At 42.6% G+C, this 13,520-nt stretch overlaps 1 protein-coding gene across 4 annotated transcripts; it reads right to left on the minus strand.

Moving 5' to 3' along the window:
- Positions 1-3: 3 nt before the first annotated feature.
- prkaa2 (protein kinase, AMP-activated, alpha 2 catalytic subunit) lies at positions 4-11,961 on the minus strand. 4 transcript variants are annotated; one of them, XM_041935528.1, is made up of 10 exons: positions 11,862-11,961; positions 10,284-10,425; positions 9,164-9,257; positions 7,791-7,935; positions 6,782-6,869; positions 5,868-6,092; positions 5,425-5,587; positions 4,727-5,065; positions 4,509-4,635; positions 4-3,732 (listed from the first exon to the last, which is right to left on the minus strand). In XM_041935528.1, exons 1-10 carry the CDS (start codon positions 11,959-11,961, stop codon positions 3,482-3,484), a joined length of 1,674 nt encoding a protein of 557 aa, XP_041791462.1. In that variant the 3' UTR covers positions 4-3,481. The 4 variants fall into 4 exon arrangements, 3 of the variants coding, with proteins under 3 accessions (XP_041791462.1, XP_041791463.1, XP_041791464.1); XM_041935529.1 differs by lacking the exon at positions 11,862-11,961 and having other exon boundaries at positions 9,199-9,257; positions 10,284-10,309; XM_041935530.1 differs by lacking the exons at positions 7,791-7,935; positions 9,164-9,257; positions 10,284-10,425; positions 11,862-11,961 and adding an exon at positions 7,178-7,243.
- Positions 11,962-13,520: the final 1,559 nt, after the last annotated feature.

Here is a 13,520-nt window from a genome sequence, read left to right on the forward strand (position 1 = left end):
AGATGTTTTCCTTTTATATGTTTATTGTTTTTCAATAAATACTCATTAAAGTGCAAATCATAACAGCAATATCATGCAGTGCATAACAAGAGAAATCCAAACCCCAATCGGACAGAGACACAAGGAGAGACAGTTGAAACACACTGTCACATTCACACACACGTATGCACAACACACACACCCTTATATACATTCTTTCACAATGATCAGTGTGCACACACACATATCACACCCACACAACATACATGGGGGTATTTAAGGTTACACCAATCGTAAGAACCCCACAGATACACAAAGAGCACAGCTTTGCTGTAAAAAATACTCACTTTGGTACAACATGGAGAGTCTGTGTTTGATTAGGCCCTCTGGCATGTGTTTCCCAGCTCTGAACACAGATTAGAGTTTACATGACTAACATGCCACTGGTAGTTGCATACAGTTGTAATGGTACAGTAGTACATCAGACAGTAAATACTGGTTATATCAGGGGCTTTTAAATATGACCCATAACCTCTGCAAGATAGTGCACTTTGATCAGTGTTTGATATTGTTGTCACAAGCAGCAGAATTGGGAATAAATGCATAACGTACCAGATGTGATCCTGATGTGGCTGAAGTAGCTCACTATACACGGACAAGTCATTTAGGACACAGAGCTAGAGTGTAATATCGAGGGCTGACTGAGGAACACGGGTAAGTGTTTACAAAGCTGTGTGTGCAGTTGCATGTGTGCTGCAGCAGGGAGCAGAGTTTCTCCCCGACATCAGACTGTGTTCAGTGGCGTATGAGCCGTCAGACAGGAAAGGCAACCCAACACAGGACATAAAAACAGACTACATGTAATAAAGGGTTTCGGCAGAGTAACCGAGGATGTGGCTTTCACCAGTTCAACCTAAAGCTTTCGCACTGCTCCCGTAAGGCAAAAATGAATCAATTTCAAATATGATGCAACCGTTAGAAGCATGTAGAGTAACAAACTCGAACCTCAGTCCACATCAAATTATTGTAGGTCCAATATTCAGTGAAGAACATTGCGGTAAAAATGGTCGTGATCAAGACCAATGTGTTTGAAACTCCAACATGGCCAGGTTCTCCCCATTATTATGAAATGTTATCACTTTTATTTTATACGAAATCTATAAAATAAGAAAAAAAAATTGGTATTTTTCATAACTGTTTTAGCACTAATCCCGGCCTCCTTGCCTTTCTGCCAGTCGCTTTCTCCAAGCCTGTGAATACAACACTATAATAATGAGAATATTGGCCATTTTGGGGTTTCCTATATGTGACACCAATCTAAACGTGCTGCCCACCCAACCACTGTGTTTTACTGAGCAGCAGACAGGCAACAGTCCAGCGCTCACCATCTAAACAACACTGCGTTAAAAACCAGAAACAAACAGTCAGGGTGAGAAAGACAGACGGGAGGATTCGTCTAAGCAGCACCAGCTTTCACTTCACATTCAGTCAGAAAAGATTTCCACACAATAATGTCTGACAGCCCACCTCTGGTACGATCTGACAGGACAATGCAGAACGTTTAGAAAAATAAGAACGCCACTCATGAAAACGTAGGACCAGGAACAACAGGTACAGTAAAGTATCCACACAAGAGTGTGACACAACAAAACAGTAAATCTGCAAACAGTTTAGAAGTGCAGACTAAACAGACGACAAAGACTAAACAGGAGATACACACACACAGAGAGACAGCAGCTCCAAGACACCAACACATCATGTTTTGACCTTTGTCCCAACAATCTCACAAACCACCGCAAAGATCTGTCAATTCGGAAGGAAAACATGGCAGTCACGTGACATCTCATCTCCGTTACACACACTGGCTCATGCACGCACTCTCCTTGAACATATGCAAAGAAATTACTGTGTTGCATTCTTTAAGGCAACTGGAGAAAAGGTTTCTGTGGCTTATAGTGTCCTGCAGCACAAACACACACACACACACCGTCTCACATGAATCTGCCATTATCGTGTTTCACTTCTCATCGTGGATACAGGGCTGCTTACATTTACTGCTACTACGATTGGTAGTAATGTAGATTTAATTTATCAGGTAAATTTTGATTTGCTTGAGTTTTGCTCAGTATTATATGTGGGTTATGGTACGGTTGGTCGGAGAAAATCAAACTGAAGACCTCACGTTAAGGATTGGGCACCAATTTCTGCTAGACATTTGCTGTTTATTCACATTTTAACAATGAAAATAGTTAATTACTTAATTTTTAGGTAGCCCTAAAAATCCCCACAAACTCCATTACAAACAGCACAAGGCGTATGTCTTTTTTCAGATATAAGCGGCGTGTTTGTTTTTTTTTAAATCATGTTCTGTACATGCATGTGTGATGTACATGTGTACAGCACATTAACAGTTACTCAACTATGTCAAGGAGTCTGTGTGTTGCATATTTGTGACAGTTACTGAATGTGTAACAATGGTAAAAAAAACATATGTACAGCATCTTTGAAATGCATCGAGACAGTCCACTTCTGTCAGGTCATAGGGTGATCATGAAAGCTCATGTGAGACGGTGTGCATCGGTGCTTCAACACTAAATGCAGGACACAGTCAGATCCATGCAGAGTGTTATCCTCCTACTATCCTGCTGTCTTTCTAGGCTCATTAATCTTCTACACTACTCAAAATCAGGATAAAACTATGTTGATGCTGTGCTTAAATAATATAACTACAGCGCCTACAAAACAATCTTTCAAAAATAAATATGGTTCTGGTATCTAAATAATAATTATCTTCTTTAAGGTGTATAAAGTCTGTTATTTGGTATACCTTTGTCAACCTTTTCAGCTACATAATATGATTGTAATATAAATATAATATACATGAATAACAAAAGCTGTTTCTTTACAAACCATATAAAACCTGAAATCAAATTTTACTTGTGTCAATGTTCCCGCAGACATAGATTTACTGTCAGTTTTAACAACCTGCGCCTTAAACAAAAGCATAAGAGAAGAAGCAAAACTGACCTCTGATCAGTGTCTGGGGAAAACTCAGCAGGACATCCCGCCATTAAGTGTTATGGTGGGTGATGACTTTTCAGCAGTTGGTAATAGATTGAAGGTATTTGTGGGAGGAGTGACGGTGAACTTGACCTTTACTGGCCTCCACTAGTTCAGATTCCCGTCCCAGGATCAGTTTTCACAAGCTGTGGCCTGATGTTTAAACGGGACAACTCTGACCCGAGGACTGTGTCAAAAGAAGAAAAAAAGAAGCTATTAATCTGCCTTTCTTCCTCTCTATGTCTCCTTAATCTGAGGTGACAGGCATTGCTCACATTTCCATTCACCCTTCCAGTGCAATAAAACTGGAACAGAGATAGAGAGGAGACAGAAAGAGGAAGTCACTCCAAACATCTACACTCCCCACATCCCAGATCAGCAATTGGCTTAAAACTCCCCACTGACATCCAGGTCACAGCGAGGGTTAGGAGGTCAACAGGTCTCAGCGTGCCAGCGTGGTGATCAGACTGGCACACATTTCAAAGAAGTCCATGGTGTGCGATCCTTGACGTGGGGTGAGCTGGGGGGAGCTACCGGACAGAGACCCCGGCAGAGAGGAGCTGAGCTGGGGCAGATCAATCGCTGGGCTTGCCGAGTCGATGCTCAGTCTGGGTCTGTGGAGACCGGCCGTGGAGCCCGACCTCTGAGGAGTGGACGAACCCGATTTAAAGCCCACCGCCTCGATGATGTCATCTGGAGGGGTCACATGAGCAGGGGATAGTAGCGTCATCATTCGATAGAAGAGTAATTCATAGAGTCATACGCTTTATACAGTTATATTATTATAAGAACTGTGCTGCCACCAACACCAAAAACGGTTTTACAAAGTGTTCCTGAGCCCACGTGCCAACGTCCTTTATCCAATCATGTGCACACATTCTGATTTATTATTTTTTATGTTTTAATAAGCAACACAACTTTCTTGGAATCGTGGTTGTAAATTCTCCAAAGGCTGCATTTCCAAATTTAATTCACAGACATGACCTGTGTGGAATATCCAGTTTTGTGTAATTTTGTGTACAGAAAAGCTTATGTATAAGGTCTATGTGCACATGTGTCTTGATGTGTATTCAAATCAGATTTAAAAATAAAGTTGAAAGAGATGCAACTAAACATACATGAAAGAACTTTAAAAAAGCATTTCTAAGTGACCTGCACAGGCTGAAATGCAAGTGTAATTTTTATGCTAAAACAAGTACCAAAAGTGCACTCTGCCACCTGATCTGCATAAACACCACCTCAGCTGTTCCAACTCCACCAGCTCAGCGAAAGCAGATTTTAGATGCAAGAAACTGGGGGGAGGACAAACTGAACTGCAGAGTACTGGAACTCACCAGCTTTGCACCTGCACTATGATAGAACCATACACAATGCACAATAAAACAGAATTTACGATATGAATTTGTTTTGCAGTGGTGTATTAATTCCAAATTAGAAATTCTAAAAAGTCAGTTTAGTCTATCACTAACCATCGATGCTCTTGAAGTCAAGGAGGTACGATCTGTTGTCCACCTGGTATAGCTGCAGGCTCATTTTCACCAGGTTTCCCGTCACTGGATTCTTCCTCCGTACTCGCAGATGATATGGGTTCACCACCTACAGCACAAAATAATGGACAAGCTAGTTCGTATGTTGACATATGTATGCACTGTATGCGTATGTGTATGTGTGAGACACATCCTACTACCTTCCAGTCAAAGCTGAGTTGCCTCATAGCCCTGTACACTTCAGCCATGATATCATAGGGTCTGCTCTGACTCCTGATGCCGAGGTGCCACTTAGCCTTCTTCACTGCCAGAGGTTTGGGTCGGGTGGTGTTGAGAGCATCCAGAGGACAACGAGACTTGGGGCTGTCGGCCAGGAGCGGAGGCATCCTCTCTGGGTGGGGTTTGACCCCGGGGGGCAGCGGCATTCCTTCTTCAATGAAGGAGCCCTGGGGAGGACTGGACGCCAAGTAGAACTCGCTGGCCTGGGTCATGATGCGCCGGTTGTCTATTATAAGGTGGTAGGCTACTGCTAGTTGATCCTGCATCCACAGAGGGAGGGTGGAGAGTCAACTGAAGATTTAGGAGATAATCCACTAATCGTAAGGACAGAGCTTCAGACTACTGAAACCTGCAGCAACTCTAATGTTAGCCTCTTGGCTATTATCGATAGCATGATTGAAAATTGCCACAAAAGACAATAAAAATTGTTTGACAGCCAAGTGATCCTGTAGGAAAATTATGACCTCAAAGACATCCCCAGAAATATATAAAAACATACATACTGTACATACATACATACATAACCTTGTGAGGTATAAATTAAACATTACAACAGTCACAGTTTAACGAACAAAGAAAACACTCATTATTCCTTAAAGAATTGTGAATGTATGTGTACCTGTGGATTCCCGCTGTAAAGGCTGGACACAACCTCGGACTCAGTGCATTCAAACTTGTCACACACTTCCCTCACGGCCTCCTCATCCAGGACTGTAGCATCGTACGAGGGGTCCTCAGGGAACAGGTAGCCTGGCAGGTCCTGCTTAAACCACTCGTGTTCCCTGATAGAGAAGAGAAATTTCAGTCAACTACTGTCAAGTTATTCTTTACTATGAAGCCAAACCTACTGGTGATTACCGTTGTCAAACACAGGAGACTGTTTGTGTAATGTCACAACAGATGGGGGACAGGGCCAGCAATAAGACAACAGGAGACACACTGTTGTATGTCTGTTCACTTGAGTTGTAGGTAAAGTAGTGAGGGCAGTGAAAAAAGCTGCGAATAAAGAAAATGTAAAAGCCCAGGAGATGAAGGAGGCTTCTGTAAGAGCAGGGTGAGCACCTGATGTCTTTGATGGTGGCTCTCTTTAGAGGGTCAACCTGCAGCATGAGCATGAGCAGCGAGGCCACAGAGCGAGTCAGGTACTCTGGGATGTAGAAGACGCCTCCCCTGATCTTCTTGAACAGCGTGGGGACATGCTCATCATCAAAGGGCAGAGTGCCGCACAGCAGGGCGTACAGGATCACCCCACAGCTCCAGATGTCCACCTCTGGGCCTGCATAGAGCCTGAAGAAGATGGGACATGTGACAAAAAGATCTGCATCCAGTGTGTCCCTCTTGTAGGTCCACTGGAAAAGCAACCAGCACTTCTTTAACTTTTAACTTGGAATATACAGCTTTAATCTATAAACATTGACTTCTTTATAACACAATATAGCAATGTAAAAGTGACAATTAGCACCAAGTCCATTTTTTGTGTTTAGCTCAAGCAAAAAGACTAGTTTTTATTACATTTTATTTATGGCTTTGTTGCAGATAATGTGAAATTCATTCCTGTGGAGTTTTTGACCTCTATGTGCTACGTATCTTATTTTTTTTACAGGTCGGTACCTATTTTGTTAGAATCGTGCAGGCACATGAGCACACTTCTTCCATTGGTTGTACAGTAATTCACTGATCTACAGGTGGCGGTAATGCACCAAGAAACGCAGCACTGAGGCGGAAAGAAGAAGATGTTAAGATAATTATTGTGGATGTAAACAATGCACAATTTAAAATACGTAAAAAATGGGGTTTGCAAATATGTTATGAGGAAAGAGTTCTTAGACACCGAGTGCGTTTCAGGCACCAAATGTAACATGTTTGTTTGCGAGGAAGCTTAACAAGGCACCTTTAAAGGTTATTTTCTGGAAGGTGACTAATTTCTTCCGAAAGCTATTGGTGCTTAATGTGACTAAATAATTGTCATCACACACCTTCCTGAGATGACCTCGGGAGCAGCGTAGTTAGGTGAGCCACAGCTCGTCCGCAGAAACTCCCCATCTGACATCATGTTTGACAGACCTGTTGGCCAAACACAAGACATATCAATACCCTTCAGTCTTAACTCTGACAGTAACACAGACTGATGTGTCAATCCTCTATTATCATTATTGCTATTGATCCTTTGACACACACTGGTTAAATTAAGCATGGCCCGGCACAGGGAGGGTGAGAGGTAAACACTGTGGACACAGCTGATATCTTTATCCTCCTTTACCCTCCACAACTCTAAGCTCTGAACACAAAGCTCATCTAATTGGATGAGCCTCTCTTTGCCTGCCAGGCCCACAGTCAAACGCTGAACACCAGACGCTCTGTGATGTACTGACCTTCTCTTTATCTTTTATCCCTGTTCCCTTAACACTCCCTCTTGCTGCTCAGCAGTGTCAGTTGCTCTCAGCCAAAACACTTCTCCCGCTGTACACCCCTGCCGCACCCCAACGATTCCTTCCCTATCAGATGACACCGGGCCTCAAAGCTTCCTGCCAGACATGATATGAGACCTGGCCGTTGCTAGGGGACCTCTCTCCACCCCACACACCCTGCTGCACACAAGGGCCTTCCTGTGTTTTTGAAAATATTTCTCTCTTTCATGGTCGTATTGCATCAGGCACACAGTGTCTTAACCAATCAGCTTGAACAATTACGCCACAGCGGACAAGAAACTGCGTTCAGCATGAAATTCTTTCTCATTTAGTAATGAGGCTAACAGGTGTGATGATGCTGATTTCACACATTTTACCAGTGTTTAATTTAGTGTGTAATTACACTTCATAGAACTCTTGGTAATTCACTCAGCTCTGCCACAAACTCTGCATTTTTGTCTTCTTTATTCCCTGATGAATAGAGTTTAATCAGTTATGTTCGGTTATGCTTTCTCTCCTCTTAAATTCCACAACAATTCTTCTGCCAAGTCATTCCTTCTGTCTTTTCTCTTCCTACCAAAGTCAGCTATCTTGGCGTTCTTGCTGGCATCCAGCAGTACGTTCTCCGGTTTGAGGTCTCTGTGGACCACCATGTGCCTGTGGCAGTAGTCAACAGCTGAGATGATCTGCTGGAAAAGACGGCGAGCTTCTGTGTCCTCCACCTGGAAGACAAAATGTGAATGGACATGACTGCGGCTGTGCTGAGTATTTCTGTGAGATAAAAGCGTGTAACTGTGTGAATGTGAGACAGAGTGCTACAGAACAAGCTCAGAAACTGGCCTGTAGCACATGTGCCAAAACAATGGTGAAGGTTATGTGGTGTTTTGTTTAGAACAAATTTCTCATATTCAGGGTTGGTCATGCGGTTGCTATGGCTCTGGGCCCAGATAAAGTTCAAGTAGGATTATTCTTTTAAAAATAAAAAACACCCAGAGGAATATGTCTACACATGAGTATCTGTCCGTACATGTACAGCTATCTTTGTGAGAACCAGTTTCAGATTTGGGAGTAAGGACATTTTTGGAAAGTGAGACATTTCGGCCTTTTAGACTTTTAGAAAGACCTTCAAAAGGCTGTTTGAGGATTCAGATTTGATTTTAAGGGTTAGGTTAGAATTAGATTTAGGGTTAGGAGTATGCATTTAGTTGTGAAGGTTAAGATAAGGGGCTGGGGAAGGCATTATGTCATTGTGGGTCTGCACAAGTATAGAAGTAAAAACATGAATGGGTATGTGTGTGTGTGTGTGTGTGTGTGTGTGTGTGTGTGTGTGTGTGTGTGTGTGTGTGTGTGTGTGTGTGTGTGTGTATTATACCATGCTACACTCAAATCTTTGAATCGCAAAAAACTGAGTAAATTGGACGTTAAAATAGTTCTCAGTTAGAATAGTGGAGCAGTCATGGCGTGTGGGAGCACTGTCATCAAATACATTTCTGTGACTCATTAACTATAAATCACATCACTTGGAAGATTGCAACAGAATCTAAAGCAGGAAAACAGCAAATATTTATTAGTGATGGGGATAATTGCAGTTTAACAATGAGCATAAAGAGGGTATTTTGATGTAAGAATACATTCAGAAAGTTAAGAAATAAATGCTCTTATGCGACATATCTTCAAAAAAATCATCACAGTCCTAAGACTGTGATGATTTTTACTTGTCTTACTTGGTCACCATAACAACTACCAAGTACCAATAATAAATAAGCCCTTAATTGGTGTTTATTTAAAGGTGGTAATACACACTGCACCAGCTGCTGCTTCCCAACACTGTTACTGTTTATCCAATCTAGGCTGCAGTTGCCAGTGGACTAATAACTTCTGTTGATGCAGTGACCTCAGTGATGGATGAGGACTATCAACATATCAGGCAATTAACAGATGGGGTCTTACCCGTCCATGTTTGCAGATGTAGTCAAACAGCTCACCTCCAGACACGTACTCCATGACCATGAAGAAATCTGTGGGTGTACTTATCACCTGGTACCTGAAACACAAAGTACTGTCATGAACTTACTGCACATTAACTGACACTACAGCCTGTCAATGTAAATATAATTTATTTATCCTACTCTAATTCAAATTTATTGACTTCAAGGCATGCACAGAATAAAGACACATAAACAAGAGTGCAGAAAGGTGAGGCTAAGATGTGATATATGGCTGCTGAGTGTATGCATTATTTTAATAAAGGTCGGGTATATTAAAATTCAGGCCCAATCTCATGAATGGTTGCTTCTGGGAGATTCTGCACTTCATCACAATCAATTCCTGTCGAGGCGGGTGTAGCCCAACGCAGCCGGCACTGGCAAACACACACATAGATTCTAGGAATTATAAACAGTGAAAGTCTTTAAGGGGCATTTTACAAACAGGGCTAATACATCACACAAAGTCTGCATGGCTGAGTCCAGTATTCATGCCTGTTGTCTGTAACAAATAAAGCATGTGTGCTTGTGCCTGTGTTTGTGAATGTATATTTCTGTGAGAGCGTGTTCCACAGCACTGCAGACAGGAGCGCTCACATATCTGCCATAGCTTGCAGTGTGACAGTGTGAGTGGGCTAACCCTAACCCTGGCCTAAAAATAACACAGATTGTTGAGAGACACAGAGAGACATGGACTGTCAAGGAGAAAGAGGCCAGGGAGACCGAAGGAAAAGAAGTGACACAAGGTCAAAGCAAAACCCCAAGCGGAGCCCAGACACCTGGATGGGGACAAAGACTCAGTCATGTACAGCAACTTCTAACATATAAACTTGAGATTTATACTAAACAGAAGAGATTTCTTTATCCAGCTGTGTGTGTGTGTGTGTGTGTATGTGTTCTGCCTCCTGGGAGCCCTGTGGGCATGCTCAGGACAGCACAGCTGTAGTAAACAAACAGGAACCAGCAAAACACGCCACAACACAGAGAGAACGCATCAGAGCAAAAGGCCCACATTACATTATCTCTTGATGTCTCTGTCGGCGCTGAGAATCTGACAGAAGGATGAGCAGTCTTTCTCCACTTACAGCTTGATGATGTGTGGGTGTCTGAACAGTTTGAGATTCTGGATCTCCCGTTTGATCTTCCCGACGACATCGAGGCTGCGGATCTTCTGCCGGTTTAGGATCTTCACAGCCACTTTATGGCCTGTCAGCTGATGCTCGCCAACTGAAAATAAAAGAACACAGATATGAAGCAGATGCACATGCACGGAGTAAAACTAAATGGGTTCATTCTTAGGCAGTTGGGTACAAGACATATGGATGGCCAAAGAGAAGCAAAAAAGAGGCACTAATGGGTTCAGGTTTGATTTCAATCAATCAATCAAACTTCATTTACATAGCACTTTTCATCCATTTAAAATGCAACACAAAGTGCTTCACAAAATAAAATAGAACAGAAAGAATAAAAGCATAGTATGACAGACAATATCCCACTCCCAGATATATACACACATGCGCTCACACACACAAACACACACACGGTGCTGAGACATGGCAGAGATTTGGATATCTGCTCAATAGCATGCTTCATTGTAACAGTATTTTAAAGTTTTTGGGCTTTATTTGCTGCCATCTTTCTCTAGGGAGTTGGAAGTATCAGCCTGCCTGAGGCTCTGAACACACGCTGTCACTGCTGCTGCAAACCCATATTCAAGCATTAATACAAAGGCTGGATGAACTGGTCAAACTCCCACTTAGCAAGTAGCCTAACACAAACAAAACATCATTATCAAGCCATTACCATTAGAAAATGAGGATTCAATTCGGTATTAAAACCAAATGAATTTACCCTTTTTTGCTTGGATTCTACTAGCTGCATCCTCGGATGAATAAACTGATTTTTCCTCATACAGGATTTATGCCCTTACAACATGTAGCTATGAGTTCAGGTGGGTTTACGCGCTCGTTAAGCTGACACATCTCTGAAGCTACGCACGTAAGAAACAGGCGGCTTGAGTGTGGAGTTAAAGCTCACAAGGTCATGCAGAGTATCCGTAAACCAGCTAAGAAAGCTGAAATAATATCCCATGACAGGCCTCTTCGGTAAAACTTTTCGCCTGTGAACGGTTTTCCCGACTCAGTGAGCACTGAACACGCTATCGCTAGCTTGCAATGACATAACGTATCGAACTAGCTTAACCGTTCATAAACATTTTGTCAGTTAAGCTCACGCGGTGGGTTTCAGAGAAGCGGTGAGCTTCTCAGATGTCCTTTACCGCAAGACGGGGCAAAGAAACCGCAACACAAACTCCTCATTGTTTGCGTTATTCAGTTAACAATGTGAGTATGACTGTGCATCTCCTTGCGGCTGTTGTCCTCCAGGTGGTTACACCTGCCAGAGCTGAGAACGGCGGCTACAAACAGGGGGCTTCGGTGAAAGAATTTGACTTTCAAGCGAGCGGATTCTCAGAACACATTTACGCTGTAAATCCCTTCTGTCGCAGGCGTTAAACCACACAGCTACGCAAACTGCCCACGGACCGCCGGCAAGTTCAACGCTGTCAGTTGAGAGGGGAGGCACGGAGACTACTTCATATTCCTCCAACTGAGCGGCGCAAACGCTCACATTGTGCTCGGTATGACACAAAAGCATGACTTAACTCTTCACTTTCCCGAATGTTCCCACTCCGAGCGTGTCGCCGAGGATGTAATGGCCGATCTTTACCCTGCCTTCGTGTTTCTGTTGTTGCCGCTCTGCCATCTTCTCCGTTAACGACGGCTGCGCTCGCTCGGTGCGGTGGGTGTGCTGCCTGGTTGCCTGTGGGGCGCCGGAGGGGCGGGGCACGTCGCTTCTCTCACCGCGAGGAAAGGGGGGAACCACGGACGAGTCGACCCCGCTGCACGCGCGCTGTCGGTGAAAACAGTGTCAGAAAATCCGTAATTGCTTTTCTGGAGGCCAGGCATCTGTTGTAAAGCCCGGGATTATCCCTCAGAGAGCACGGCGGCCTCTGCCGTTTGCCCTGCACCGTGTGTGTCTCCCACCGACCCGGGGTTGTGTTTTCACGCCGGCCAATTACCAACTCTGACAGGCACCGTGCGACAGGTCAACAGATAGCTCAGTGAAGATTTACTTATCCTAAAACCGAGATTATGCGTAAAGACGCACATTATAAATCACTGGCGTTTAAAGACCACTGTGCCGTGATGATGATTCAGATTACCTGCTGTGCATGATTGATGTAATTATTTTAATGTAAAAAAAAAAACATATCTTTTTTTAGTGTTCAGAGTATAACATACATGATTCACCCTCAGAAACAAAAAGATAACAAATAATAATAATAATAAAGGCCTGTCATGCAGCGAGTAACACATTAAGTATTTAAGGTAATAAATAATAGGCCATGTCTCTGTTGTATGCACTGGTGGAATGAGTAATTAGATATTTTACTTTACACCACATCAGTGCAAATAAACTCTTATCAAATTCAAGTCATGCATTCAAAATCTTACTGATGTAGACATATAAAAAAATGAGCATCAGCTGAAGTACCAACACAACCACTGTGCAGAATGACCTATTTCAGAATAATAACTATTACTGGATTAAAATTATTGATGCATTAATATGTTCATCACATAAATGTTGCAGCTAATTTCAGTTACTTTATGTCGGCCTAGTGCAGGGTAGCCTAACCTATTATAATAATACATCATAATTTATTAGTTTGTATTTTGAATTGATTGTCACTGTAAATCTGCAAAGTAACTAGGGACTTAAATTATCAAATAAATGCAGTTGTGCAAAAAGTACAACATTTGCCTCTAAAATTTAGTGGAGTAACAGTGTAAAGTAGCATAAAATGGAAATACTCAAGTACAAGTACCTCAAACTGTGCTTAAGTGCAGTTCTTTGTTTTGTTTTTGCAAAGAACACAGCCAAGGCAGTGACTATATCTGTACAGGCCAAAAGTCCTCCTCCTCCCAGAGGTCACATTGACATAGTGTCATAGTCATCTTCTCTTTGTTGACCCATATCTCTACCACGCCAGCCTGAGATTTTTTTTAACTACTCAGATTTTATTTAAAAGAGTTAATTTCTTGATAATCTTCCATTAACTTGTTGGACACAGTGGGCTAAAAAGGTCTGAAAAGTGAAATTAATGGATGGTTGAGCTGCAAACAAGACTGAGGTGAGCTGTTCGCCTTTTAACCACTAGGTGACAGTGTACGTTTAACTTATCACTGTCCCGCATGACTCTTGTAAATGCTTCTGCTCCTGTCTTATGCATAAGAATCGAGCCCTCTTTGGAATTGAGA

This window comes from Chelmon rostratus, chromosome 4, assembly GCF_017976325.1.
Source record: "Chelmon rostratus isolate fCheRos1 chromosome 4, fCheRos1.pri, whole genome shotgun sequence".
NCBI lineage: Eukaryota > Metazoa > Chordata > Actinopteri > Chaetodontiformes > Chaetodontidae > Chelmon > Chelmon rostratus.